The sequence below is a fragment of the Magallana gigas genome, chromosome 5, assembly GCF_963853765.1.
Source record: "Magallana gigas chromosome 5, xbMagGiga1.1, whole genome shotgun sequence".
Lineage (NCBI taxonomy): Eukaryota > Metazoa > Mollusca > Bivalvia > Ostreida > Ostreidae > Magallana > Magallana gigas.
The window spans coordinates 8,263,362-8,277,829 of NC_088857.1; the positions used below are offsets into that span (position 1 = coordinate 8,263,362).

The window sequence follows — 14,468 nt, forward strand, 5'->3', positions numbered from 1 at the left end:
AAAAATATTAAAAACAATTTATAGTTAACGTAACATCGGTTTGTGAACCTTAAATATTTCAAATACTTGCAATAGTTTGATTTAAACTGGCGTATGCGTGTCAAAATTTCCAAATAGAGTCATTTTTATAATTTCAATGCCTTTTCTTTCATAGAGTGGGTCTGAGCTCCATATTTTGTCATAGTCTAAATTATACGGTTTAATGGAAATTAAACCGATTTTAATCAACAAAATGTGGAGAAATGACCCACAATAGGCTACTCTAAAAATGTCAATTTGTAGCCAAACAATTGAACGTTTAAGAAAAATAATACAATTAAGTCCGTAAATTCGTCGCCAACGTCTCATATATGTAGCATTTTAAGAACGCACTTTGTTGTGAATGAAATGGCTCAGTGGTTAGAGCACCAGACATAAGAACTTTGGTTTTTAGGTTGTGGGTTCGATACCACCAAAACTTTTTATTACTTTTTTCTTATCGTTTTCTGAAATATTTCAAACTGAATATTGTTAGAAATTATCCTTTTGTAAACTTGTATTATAACATATAAAATATATTCAACTGAAAAAATGTTAAATTTGAAATTGTATTTTACGACTAAACCAAATGGGCTGTTGCGCCATCTTATTCCCTCATCTTCTTTTTTGTGTAGTCCCTTTTTTTTACCATCTCTATGTTCAATTAAAAATGACTTTTTGAGATTAGCCTGGTAATATATGTAAAAAGAATTCTTTAATTCTTTTTATGTCATTTGTAACTGATAATTTTCTCGAAAAGGATCAAATATTTTAAAAAGTGTTCCGTGAATTTCAGATCGATCACTGCAATCAACCATAGATGATAATCTCATTTCATGTGTTGTAACATGAAGTTGTAAAGTTTATTCAAATTATTCCAATTGTGTGCGTTTTTACCGTTTAACATGCAAAAATTCAACTAAATAAAAAAATAACAATAGTTCGTTAATATCAATTAATTGTTGCATGTATACCAACTTAACTATTAAAACAGATGTTAAAATTCTAGTATTCTGCTAAATTCTAATATCGAACTCTTCTTCGTCCAGAGATAGAAAATACCTTAAAATGACATCAATCATTTTGCCTCCCTAAAAAAATGTAAAAAATATTTGTAACAAAAAGCAAAAAACAAAAACGTGGGCTTAATGGTCGACATAATTTTTTTAGGAATTTGGTGAACCGCAAAAAACAAATTTTACAGAATAACGAGAAAAAACTTTTTATTCGTACAAAAAATAATCGGGTTCGTTGTTACTATTTATCTTGTTACTACGCCGCCATTGTTGTTTACATTCGAACTCGGTGCGTGTCAAAACATACCCACGTTTTCTGGATTAGGCAACCATTGTATTTCGTAAGGAATATTCTAGACTTCTGAGAACGATACTAGAGTTCCGTGTTCGGTTCGATTCGGTAAGAGTATGTTTATTCAAAACTGAAGATGATAAGCAATTAAAAAAAAAATGGTCCAAAGATTGCATTTTTTCGGTGAATTGTTTAATTTACTATTCTTTTCTTCCATATTTCGAGGGATGGGGTCCTTCTCTGTGATGTTAAATTATTTTATAGAAAAGTTTATGTATGTTGGGTGATGAAATATTTTTCGACTATCGTCTGATCATCTAAAAGAGAGAGAGAGAGAGAGAGAGAGAGAGAGAGAGAGAGAGAGAGAGAGTATTTATTTATGATTCTATTGATTGAATATTTGTGTGTCCCTGATTTAAGGTAGATTTTTTTCATCCATTTTACCTATAGACCCCTTCAAAATAACTGCGGTACTGCTCTATTGCATGGCAAATTGATATACTTGAAGTTTTAGTTAGAAGATAATTCAATAAATAAACCAATTGACTTGACAATTACACCATATTTCAACTGCCCTGCAAAAGAGCAGTACTGCAGTTACTATGAAGAGGTCTATAGTTTAGTGATGAGTGATTTAATTTTTTACAATTTATTATCAAGAATAATGAAACAAGATAAATTCCATTAGTGATCAAGTACATGTATAATATGCACTCTAAATTGTGGCAGTTACCATGGGTATTGGAAGTAAATGTTATATAGTATACGTTCATGTTACATATTAAAAAAGATTTTATAGACATGCACATTTTATTTTATGTCACTTCCAATTATGCATAATCTTAATAAAAATAGACTTTTCACTTGATGTTTGATTTTCTTCAATGTAGTTTTTGAATACAACAGTCAAACATGCCTTTGATTGAGGAGATTACTTCAGAGCCTATACCTGAGCCACAAAGGGAGTCATCAAACTCTTCCTCAGTAAAGATTGAGGTGGTGGACAACTCCCCAAAGCAATCAGAGAATGGTAAGAAGCCAGATCCTAGATTCCTTTCATTCATCCAAAGGCTATTATCAAATTGTCTGAGAAAAAAATGTAAAGGCATTGGGAATGGTCATGAAAGAAGCCAGATATGTTTGTAAAACTGGGTATTTTACTTCATCAAATTAATGTACATTTTTTTTAGAAACGTTAGACAACAGAAAACCAGGCAATGGAGTAAACACAAATAAGACAGAGAACAAAAACACAGACAACAACTATAATCCTGAGGACAAAGAAAACCAGACACCAAACAACTTAAATAACAGTCAGAGTGAACAGACCAACAGACAGACAGCCGAGGAGAGCAAGCAGGTGGTTAAGAAGGAGGAAGAGAGCAAGAGCAGTTGGCCAAAGTAAGGACACCCCTCTCCCCCCCCCCCCTCCCTCTCTCTCTCTCTCCCTCTCTCTCTCTCTGCAAAAAATTTCAAAAGGTTTGCAAGATTTCATCTTGCGATTATTTCTTGCAAGTACCTTGTCCTTTGATATTTTCATGTTTTTATTTTGGTCACCAATAAATAACTTTGGAAAATATGGTTTTAAAATTACAAAATAAAGTTATTGCAACCAGAATATACACAAGTTAAAGTTTATCCTCCATGTGTCAGGTGCAAGCAATGTAAAGATGTTTTTCCCTTGTAGGCTTACTAAAAAGTTTCTGAAACAACATTGCAAGGAACTAAAGTTATATCTGACACCAGCTTTAAATGATGTCCTTTATCTTCATTACAAAGGTAAAACATTTTGTGTATTACTGTGAAAGTATTTAAATTTTGTGGGGGCAAATTTTTGTGAAGTGTTGGAATTTTGCTTATTCTATTTGCAATTTTATTGATGCATAGGTTTCTTGTTTCAGTAAGAAAACTAACTCTTTCAAAATTTAATTTGGTCAAAGATGTAAATTTGTGGGGGAGAGCTACCCATGAATACCACAAAAATTGAGCCACAATACATTCTAAATATTCCACAGTATGTCCTCTTAACATATCCGTAGAGTTTGTTTGAGGATGTATTAGTTTCATTATTTTAACTACATGTATACTTTACAATGCGTCATGAAGTGTAAAATAGAGGAAACATTGAAATGGAAGGGAGTTGGAGGGGCTATTCATTGTTTTTCTGTGTTTTTTGACACCTGAGATACATGTCACAATATCAGAATGAAAAAGTAACAACATTTGGTACTGGCAGGCATTCACAAGATAGAGAACCTCGAGGAGTACACAGGACTACGATGTCTTTGGTTCGAGTGTAACGGAATCAGGAAGATCGAGAACCTTGACCATCAGGGAGAACTGCGATGTCTGTATCTACAACAAAACCTGATCGAGAAGATCGAAAACCTGGAGCCCCTACAGAAACTGGACACGCTCAACCTCAGCCACAACTGTATCAGGAAGGTGGAAAACCTGGGTATGTCCATTGTTACAGGTCCTTGTTCTATCATTTCTAGTGTATGGTAAAGAAAATTTGTGAAAAAAATGCATCATATCATTTTCCACTAATAAGCAAATTTAAACATTTACTTTGTTAGTTTGTTGATTATTACACAAGCAGCAGAGATTATCTTAATTTCAAAAATAAATGTACATGTTCATTTAAGTAAGATAGATAACGGTAAGTTTATTTTCAAATTTGTTCATGTCTGTGATATAGATTGTCTGCCAGTCCTGAATACCCTGAATCTCTCCCATAACCGCCTGTCAGATGTCAAGTCTCTGGAGCACCTCGCCAAACTACACACAGTCAGTGTCCTTGACCTCGCCCATAACAAAATAGAGGATCCCAAGGTCATTGAAGTGCTTGAACAAATGCAAAACTTGGTAAGTCTCAATCCATGAACAATATATACCAGGTAATACCTGCTATGTTATAAATTTTAGCATCTAGTGCATGAAAAACAATTGATGTTATTAAAAAGGGGATACATTTGAATTTGATTACATAACTAGATACTGAGTACCTGTATCACAGTAGGTACTTGCATGATGTTTCAATCAATTTATCAAATATAAATTCTTTAAGGATTTTGTTTTATTTTATTCCTAAAGTGTTTGTATAATCTCCGTTTGTTAACATGCATTTTGACTCACTTGTATAAAATTTATTGTTAATCCATATGTTTCCAATAAGTAAACATGTATGTATGATTAAAATCAATTATTTTTTGTTGTTGACAGAAAGTGATTAACTTGATGGGGAATGGTCTGCTAAAGCATATCAAGAACTACAGGAAAACTCTGATAGTCCGGCTGGTCAGTACATATGTACTTCTTGAATAATCCTGAAGTAAATTAACAAACCTCAACTCAATATAATTTACAGCATAGTGGGAAATAGTGATTTATTGACATGTTTTGATTTTTGACCAGAAACACCTGACGTACCTGGATGACAGACCAGTGTTTCCCAAGGACAGGGCGTGTGCGGAGGCATGGTAAGTTCCATAAATACATAATGATATTAGGATGTCGATGTTTACTTCCCAGTATTTAGGATGAAATGTTAAAAAGAGAGTAATGAAACCATATTGATCAATTTTAGCAGATTAATAAATAGAGTGAATAAAAAATTATTCATATGTTGATGAGGCTATTGTGCTTTTGTTTCTGTTAACAAACTGATTTACACCAGCCAGATTAGCATGTTTTAGATTTATTTCAGTGATAGCAATTATTCAAATACTGTAGAATCATTAGAATTCCTGGTGGCTCAAATTTCGTGCCATACGTGGGTAGTCCTACCACATGAATTAACATCCTTGACGAAATCTAATTTTGAAAGAGTTATCCCTCTTTTTGATACTAAGAACCAATGCATGCATCCACGAAATTACATCCCAACGAATAAGCGAAAAAGCGACAATCCACAAAGATTAATTTAAATGATTCTACAATTGTCACACTCTTAGTTACCGATACGTGTATATGCAAGATTTGTGTTGAAGAGACTCTCATTCAGTTTGATATCAATTACATAACAGTTCATGTACTTTGAATCAAAGTGTACTAATAAAAACAATGTAAAACCACACATTATCAATATAATACAATTTTACAATGGATTCACCATTTTCAGGGGGCGAGGAGGTGTCGAGGCAGAGAGAGAAGAAAGAGAGCGTTGGATTGACCACGAAAGACGCAAAATCCAGGAAAGTGTTAAAGGTAAGGAGCCTCTTATATCATATTATATTGCAAAATTGTAAAATATTACTGCAAATTGTTCATTTTAATACTAAGGTGAAATGTTCACACATACGGAGGTGGATTAAGTGACACTTGGTGTAAATTTTAGCAATGCTCGACATCAGGAGAAGAAACGAGAAAGATAAGATAGAGAAGGAGCTGAGGGAGAAGGGGATCGAGGGGGAGGTGGACGAGGCGAGCGTGTGCTGGCTGACCGGCAAGTACAGGATGAAGGGGGAGGAGGTAAGGGGACATAACTCTGTAACTGCAGTCAAATGAATATCTTGTTTATGCATGCTGTCTCAAATTAGAGAATCTATAGGTTTTCTACACAGGCACCTGACTTTATAAATTCATAAGAAAAAACATACATTCTACATAATGGATAGGGTCATTTTTTTTTTAACCAGAAAAAAGAACATCAGGTGCTTGTTAATGTCCTATAATAATATGATACCATTTTCTTTTTTAATAAATTTTTCATACGTTGCATGTAGTAAATAGTTGCCTTATCAGTTAAATAAAATAAGGATATGGTTAAATGTATGTATGGTTGAAATTTCAGGCCAAAGAGACAGACTCTTCATCAGACAAAGAGGAGGAAGAAGAAGGAGAGACTCCCCTCATCACCGGCAAAGCCCCCATCTCTGAGCAAGGCATCTTTTCCCAGTCCAGTAAGTTGGCATCTAGTCACATCTCTGATAACTTATGATATGAAGCATGTCTATTGAGATATATACCAGTAGACTGATCTTCAGCGAAGTTAAAATCTCTGTTTAATTGACCTTTTCATTTTTATTCTTTGTAGAGGAAACCTCTGATGAAGACAGCACACGTCTCTTCATCACCGAAATCTCTGGTAGGAAACTCACAAAACTACTATTATATGTATATGTGTACATTAATGTAAGACCCTCTGCATACCAGTAATATTCATTCTTCAATTAACATTGATGAAGAGACCCTCATAGACAAAAGCTTTTTTATCAATGCAGATATGATGGTCTTGTACCGAAAACTTTATTTATGATTTTTTTTTCAGACAATAAGAGTAAAGATGACTTAGATGTAAGTACCGTTAATTGTAAATATAAAGTTCACAAAAGTATCAGTCCTTCAGGCTTCTTAACATCTGCAGTGATTGTGATGTTTTGTCATTGTGTATGGTTTTAATCATACCTATATGACTTATTCATGATGTTATGTAAACATACATGCACTGTTTAAAGTGAAGAGTAAAGCGATGTATATCATTTGTATTTTATTACTCTATTCCTCGCATAAACCTTGTAAATGTCTTAATGGTATGTAATATAGTGTAATTGTACCAGAAGCAATACTGAAGGATTCCTGTTGATATTTTACAGGATCTGCCAGATTTAGAGGATGTGGATGTCAATGAAGAACAGCTTATCACTATGGCACAACAGAAAAAAGTAAGGTTCTTAGAGGGCTAGAACAAAATTATATCAGTGAATGAATCACATGGTAGATAATTACCATTTCAATATAGACAGTAGAAGCAGAACATATTGATAAATTCTTACATTAAATCATTAAAAACCATGGATTTAAAAACACCAAAAAATCTGTTTAATCATAGCATATCTTTTATAACACTTACATTTTAGACCACCTACAAACCAAAGATTGAGGTCCTGTCAGACAGCAGTGACAGTGAGGAGGAGGAAGAGGAAGAGGGAACCTCAGATGAGGTGCCCATCCGTGAATCCAGCACCTCTAGGGGACCTATGGTACAAGAGGTAACAGACAGTGGGTCCACCAAACTACTGATTGAGGAACTCCCAGAGCAAAAGGAACCCAGACTCACAGGAGGAAAATCCAGAGCATTTGGAGCATCCGAATCTGAGCTTAATCTGGATGCCATTACTCCAGAGATTCCTGGCTCTTACGACATGCAAGCCAGAGCTCAGGCTCAACATCTGCTGCAGGGTCTTGGTGCAATGACAGGGTACCGCGTGTCAAAGACGGCAAAGTCTGAAATCTCCCAGATGGAGGAAGCCTCCAAGAAAATGACAAAGGAAGAGAAAATCCAGGACCTGGCTGCTAACCTTGGTGCAACAACTGTGGACCCCGCCATTAAAGACTGGGACGACTCAGAGCTGGACTGAGAGATTCATTTGTAAAAATTCTGAGTGATCTGAAATTTGTTGTGGTACCAAATTTTCCCACATATTTAAAATGGATTATCCAATGATTCAGGAAGCTGTTCGATCATGCCTAACATTGCTTTAGACCAATTGAATCCACAGAAAATTTAAAATGTAGGATTATGTTGATAAGTGACAAAGTCCACATTTAACAGTATTCCGTCCATATTTACATCACATTTTATATGAACATTTATTGAACGTGTTCAGTTACATTAACATGTTATGAATTTGTTTTTAATATTTTTAAAGATACATGTTATCGTACATTGTACATTCTTCTAATTTGATTTGTGCATTCCATAATAATTTATTCTGTCATGAAAGTTGTGCTTGTATGCTAAATTTTGTTGTTGACAAATATTAAATTACCAAAATGAAGCAAAATTTTAAATGACTTTTTTGATACAAGTTTGAGTCAAAAATGATTTATAAATAGCTTTACCCACAAAAATATGACTGATAAAAGTTTATATTAATTTGTAATTTTTTATGTCATTTTAGTGTAAATTAAAATTTCACATTAAAAATTTCCAACATAAAATTTGCAGCTCATATTGCTTTTTAAAAGTTGTATAAAACCTCAAAACAAAACTTAAATATACTTGGGGCATATAAAGATTGCAGAGAAACCATCAGAGCTTTTAAGTTTGTAACTTAGAGCTGTGTTTCACTCATATTGATGGTTAGATTTTCCAAATACTTCAAGGTGTCTTAATTAAATTATCTTTTAAAATACAACGTAGCCTAGAATCAACAATTGAACACTATTTTGTATATACTTTATTATCAATTAGATACATTATTTCCATTTACACATATCTCAACATGTTATACAAACATGTTCTACATGCAGTTAACATTATGACTAGTTTCAACATCTGCTTATTGCGAGTGATATACAGAATATATGTAAATATAATGCATGTTACTTTTTCTCCCCTAAAAATATACCTAGCTAGTAAATTGACAACTTTGAAAGAAATTGTAACCACAAGACTTTATCATGTACAATGCTGGAACTCAATGGAAATAACGGACTTCTAATAATGACTATATACATTTCATTACGTAATCAATACAATTAAATCACAGTTTCCAGACCCTCTAATGGTCCTCTTATCTTTTCTGTTTAAACAAAGAAACCAACAGATACGATAAATCTTTCATTCTTCATTATGAAAACTCCAACATTAAAGTTATCCCTTCTTTTACTGTAGGGATAATCATTACATGCATGGTGATACATCATCCCTCCCCCCCCCCCCCCATCCTGCCCCCTGACCCTTCTTTTTCTCGTATTAATACCTATACAGAGACTGGTGTTGGTTTCTTTGAATAAACAGGACTAACATATATAATTTAAAAACCCAATCAACAGAGGAATGACTTGTTCATATAGAATACATGGCAACGGTAACCTAGGTAACATAAATATCACTATATCGTCATGGATTTGACCTTTACCCTCAAGCTGAGAGCAGCAGCATTACCAGCCTGCAGTTACAGTGTCCAACCTTATAGAATAGTATGGAATCATCACAGAGCGTGGAGGCCAGATTTACTTGAGTGGGTCCACCAGATCCAGGCCGATTTTGTAATACACGTACGGATAGTAGTCCACATTGCTGATCCCCACCAACCCTGGAATCTCCATCTGTCCCGCCTGAAAAAAAACATAGCACAAACATGACAGGACATCAGGACAAAATCAACACTGCAGTTAATTAGTCATTAAACATACAATTTATTCTACTTCTGTAATGAATAATCAGATTTTAAATGTGTATAATGCATCATTTTTGCTAAAAATGTGAAAGATTGTTTTAATAAAAGAATTTACAGAACAAATGATGATATACATGTATATTGAATTGAAATATATTAATTTTTGAGCACTATCTTATTGAACCCTATGAGTGAGAAGTGTAGAGCCATACATCTTGAGAGGCCGGTGAGTCTAGATGAGCGTACAACTGGTTCATGACTTCTCGTAGCTTCCTGGTTGTCTTTTTGTGTGGTTGTATAAGTACCGCAAGGAAATTAACAGGCAATCCATACCTACAGGTAAAACAATGCAGAATTAAAATTAACCTTTAGACAGATCATTGTAAATCATTGCATTTGTTCTAGAAGATACAGTTTTACTGCTTACCTAAGTACAGACTCCACAAATATTCTAAGAGCTTTGACATGTATCCAAGCAGAAAAAGCCTCCCCAAAGTTGACTTTTAACCATTTAACCAGAGGGCCCTAAAATACATTAAGGATATAAAACTTAACTATCCATGTAAAAAGCCATCGATCAACATATGATTTCCATTTGCTGTACTACTTACATATTGTTTCTTTTTATCATCCTCCAGTTTTGAGATTTCCATTTTGCCATCAGCTATATCTTTCTCATTGTATGTAAAATCTCTGACCATAAATCTGTGAAGATTAAGATTATGCCCATATGCATAGTTTCGCAGGAAACAAACAGAGTATGCTTATGGTTAGCCTATGAGACTTCTGAAATCTCCTGATGTTAAGTAATTTAAGTTTCAATCTTAGTTTTGCCATTTACAATTATAGAACAGTGTTAACTCAGGAAATTGGGTTATTGCCCTGAGGTTATAAAGAGTTGCCTGCCCTTGGACATACCTGTTCTCACGGCATCGGTTTCTGAAGTCCTCGGCTACTTTCCTGAAGAGTGTCACAGAACAAAGGCAGTTCTCATCGTCCTCAAACAGTGTCCTACAGAAACACACACACACAAAGTAAATAAAATCTACAGAATAAACTTCTCAACTGTTACTACACTGACAATTATAGTATATACAAAATAGTGTTTAAAGGGACTTGGACACGATTTGACTTAAAATTTTCAAATTTTATTTTTCCACTTTCAATGTTTATACTGATAGGTATAGAGGTTTATAATGCTACGTCAAAATTTGAAACTCAAATATCAAGTTATAAGCAAGATACAGAGTTCATAATTCTTTGTTTTGTAAACAAAGCTCGAATATTGTCATTTCTTACATATTCGTTGAATTTGTGTAAATTTCAATCAAAAGTAACTTTCTTTTGTTGATAATAGTATTTAATAAGATATTGAATTAGTTTAAATTGTTTTTTACATGTCATTTTGTCTAAGAAATGCTAATTCTCTACATTACATTTTTGTAAACAACTATAAGACTCGAGCTTTGTTTACATAGCTATCAATTTTTACCTCTGAATCTCGCTTGTAACTTGACTTGAACATTTAATATTTTGGTCAATCATTTAAAATGCACCAATAAACCATTTTATACAAAAAAAAATAAAAATTTTGGTTTTAAATCGTGTCCAAGTCCCTTTAATTGTTGATGCTAGGCTACATTGTATTTTAAAAGATAATTTAATTTAGGCATCTTGAAGTATTTTGAAAATCTAACCATCTATATGAGTGAAACACAGCTCTAAGTTACAAACTTGAAAGCTCTGATGGTTTCTCTGCAATCTTTATATGCCCCAAGTACATTTAAGTTTTGTTTTGATGGTTTTATAAACCTTAAGACAATATGAGCTGCAAAATTCATGTTGGAAATTTTTAATGTAAAATTTTAATTTACCACTAAAATGACATAAAAACTTACCAATTATAAACTTTTGTCAGAGTAAATTAATATGCCATAACTTATAGTACGGTAATTCCTAACAGCTAGGAAACTTTTCAAGCTGAAGTATAAGAGAGCTTACCTTGATGATCTAGGAACCACCATATCAGTCAGTGACTCGTACTTTGCCTGCCAGTCATGAATGATATTTCTACAAAATACATGTTGCAATATGCACTTAATTACCAAAGTAGCTTGCTTGAAAATATTAATTCAAACTCCAATAATAATTCCATAACAAAATTCACATACATGGAACAGATTATGCCTTTCAGTTGCAATAAATATACCTTGAATATTGATAAGAAATTAACTGAGATGACAGAGTCTTTGTTTAGAAAAATTAAAGGGGCATGGACATGATTTGGGTCAAATTTTCTTTTTGTTTTGTTAAAAATTAGCCAGATTATTTTAAGAAAATGATAATAAACTTCACTTTTAATGAGTATATAGAATGATTTTATTTTAAAAATTCCAAAAATTGAAAAACATGCGATATGTCCTTCAATAATGCATTTCTAATGATCAACCAAAATTTGAGCGTCAGTTGTGGAGTGATAAGCAAGGTACAGAGCTCACAATTGTTTGTTATGTAAACAAGACTCATGCGATGTTTTTTGTTTATAATGGTTCAATATACAGGTAAAACTTCTTTATCCAACCGATTTTTATATCTGCTAATTTGTTTTAAACATAAATAGACAGTTCTTAGCGTTTGTCACATTCATTTTAGGTCTTAAACCTGGGATTTTCTTTTCAACATTCGAAATGTATACAAACACATTATCCAAGCTTTGTTTACATAACAAAGAATTGTGAGCTCTGTATCTCGTTTATAATTCAACAGCTGGCACTCAAATTTTGTTTGACTTTTAGAAATGTCTTTCTGAGGCATTATAAATATTAAAAACAGAAAAATAAAATTTGACAAAAATCGTGACCATGCCCCTTTAAATTGTAAAATAAAGTCAAACTTTGTTATTTCGAACTAGATGGGACTGTTTAAAAACTTTGAAATATCTGAGTATTCGAGATATCGAGGGTAAAATACTTACGGTAAAAAATAAGTGGTTGGACTTACAAATCACTTCCATATATCCATTGTATTTGAGATATTACTGTTCGAGATATCGAAGTTCAACTGTAATACATGTCATTAACTAGTTTGACCTACTTGGGAACCACCACCAGCAGTGTCTGTAGATACTCCGAGTCCAGCACAAAGTCTTCCCTCTTCACCAATTCTGTCAGGTTTCTTGTAAACAAACTTCCCCTAAAACACACGGGATTTGACATGCATTTCTTGATTAAGATACCCACTTGTTATGGATGACTTCAAATTGTTTTCCCAATACATGTATGTCAAAAAGCAGCAACTTACGTGGACTTTCTTTCCAGGTTCTGTAGATTTCCCTTCAGATTGTTGTATGCTGTGGCTTTTGTTTTCAAGTCTGTTTCAATCTGTGAAACTTGCTACAAAATAATTTCAATAAAACATATGACATCTTGCTCCTACACAAGAAGAAATGCAACTATTCATTGAATGGAATTTGGAAAAAAGAAGTATGTCTGACCTTTCCGATTATTTCGGCAATGTTTTTCAGGGATTGTTTGATGGGATACTTTGCCAAATCCCACTGGAATCGTGTCAGGTAGGTTACCATATCCACTATTTAACAAATAAAGAAAAGAATGATCAATTATTGTATCGTTATTTTAAGGGACCACAAACAATCTACTTTTAACATTATGATGCAGAGTATACCAAGATCAATCACTAATTGATGTTAGTGATACACGTTAATCTTTAAAAACAGCTTTCAGTTTATCTAAAAAATACCTTGGCAAAGATATACATGCCCTCCTAAATGAAAAATAACCACATATAAACAAACCTCCATTGACTTGTAAATTTCCTTGTAATTTATCACTACGATCCTCCAGTGTTTCCCCTAAGTATTGTGCTATTTTCCTGGTAACACTGGAAACAAATGGACATCAAATGTCATGTACTTTACCTATCTGTACGCTATGTTTTACAAAACCTTATATGCACATCAAACTGAAATTAATATGTGAACTATCAGTATTCAATCCTTACCAAATTGGAAATGGATTTAAAAGAAATCAACCTTTACTTTAATATGTATTTCATAGTTTTAAACACAAACACAGAATCTGTCTCATCAGAATACACACCTGACACAAAAGAATCAAACTTTACCTTTCACAATAAATGTCCAGTTTGCCCATATCGTCAGAAAGACCAACAAGGACATCCAATGTTCCAACCTGCAACACAAGACAGCTCGTAAATAGTATTAAATTACAGACTTATGATACTATATAACTAATTCTCGTTGTACCAGTTGATGCCACGGTACCTTGAGATCTGGGATGGAAAACTTGTAATTGGTTGACAACACTTGGTTCCTCATGGTGGCATTGTTGAGGGTTTCCCAGGACTGCTGCAGCGTCTTTTCTCCAGGAACGGATATCAGCCAGTATTCTGCCATCTTGATCAGATGTCTGCAAGTACACATGAAATTACAGTATACTTTTAGAGCTAAGTATCAAATAATTTATGTATGAACATGCAAAATGCATCTACATTCGCAATTTCAGACACGCATAACAATACTTTATCTATGTTATTAGTCTTTAAGAACATATTAAATTTTTCTTGATCTGTACTCCTCTTTCATTCAATACAACCTGACAACATGTGCAAAAATAGTTTCTGAATAGTTTCAGCTTCTCAAAGAAGTGTTTAAATGTCACCCTGTCTTAAATATTGAACAAAAATGAAAATCACTTGCAAATTTTCCTCACAATTGTATATGGCTGGTCACTTTATGAAGATGGCAACGCAAAAATGTGTAGTGCAATCACGTTTTAAATAAACTGGTGAAAAATTATAGCATTTAATATCACATATTGCAATTGCCAATTCTAATTACCCTTACTGTTTCTTGTAATGTCTCTGAATTTGGCTTTAGTTGAACACCGACAGGTAGAAATTAGTCTGACAGTGGCGAATCGGTCAGAGACATCAGGTGGAAGCCATATTTGTCTCACGTGATCATGAGAAAAA

The 14,468-nt window shown here is 33.5% G+C and overlaps 2 protein-coding genes across 4 annotated transcripts; one reads left to right on the top strand and one right to left on the bottom strand.

Annotated features, from left to right (window-relative positions):
- The first annotated feature begins 1,293 nt into the window (after positions 1–1,293).
- On the top strand, positions 1,294–7,841 carry LOC105319125 (dynein axonemal assembly factor 1). Of its 2 annotated transcripts, none has more exons than XM_011416528.4 (15): positions 1,294–1,434; positions 2,217–2,356; positions 2,517–2,727; positions 3,014–3,105; positions 3,563–3,784; positions 4,028–4,194; positions 4,552–4,626; positions 4,744–4,808; positions 5,450–5,535; positions 5,666–5,799; positions 6,122–6,230; positions 6,365–6,415; positions 6,599–6,624; positions 6,924–6,992; positions 7,188–7,841. In XM_011416528.4, the coding sequence occupies exons 2-15, from the start codon at positions 2,239–2,241 to the stop codon at positions 7,686–7,688; spliced, it is 1,926 nt and encodes a 641-aa protein (XP_011414830.3). In that variant the 5' UTR covers positions 1,294–1,434; positions 2,217–2,238; the 3' UTR covers positions 7,689–7,841. The 2 variants fall into 2 exon arrangements, with proteins under 2 accessions (XP_011414830.3, XP_011414831.3); XM_011416529.4 differs by having other exon boundaries at positions 1,297–1,434; positions 2,233–2,356.
- A 1,149-nt stretch (positions 7,842–8,990) lies between these two features.
- LOC105319124 (V-type proton ATPase subunit C 1) lies at positions 8,991–14,468 on the bottom strand. Of its 2 annotated transcripts, none has more exons than XM_066084797.1 (13): positions 14,341–14,468; positions 13,759–13,903; positions 13,599–13,666; positions 13,270–13,355; positions 12,949–13,043; positions 12,756–12,847; positions 12,549–12,647; positions 11,457–11,525; positions 10,374–10,466; positions 10,067–10,160; positions 9,883–9,980; positions 9,668–9,788; positions 8,991–9,393 (listed from the first exon to the last, which is right to left on the bottom strand). In XM_066084797.1, exons 2-13 carry the CDS (start codon positions 13,888–13,890, stop codon positions 9,289–9,291), a joined length of 1,152 nt encoding a protein of 383 aa, XP_065940869.1. In that variant the 5' UTR covers positions 13,891–13,903; positions 14,341–14,468; the 3' UTR covers positions 8,991–9,288. The 2 variants fall into 2 exon arrangements, with proteins under 2 accessions (XP_065940869.1, XP_065940871.1); XM_066084799.1 differs by having other exon boundaries at positions 14,335–14,468.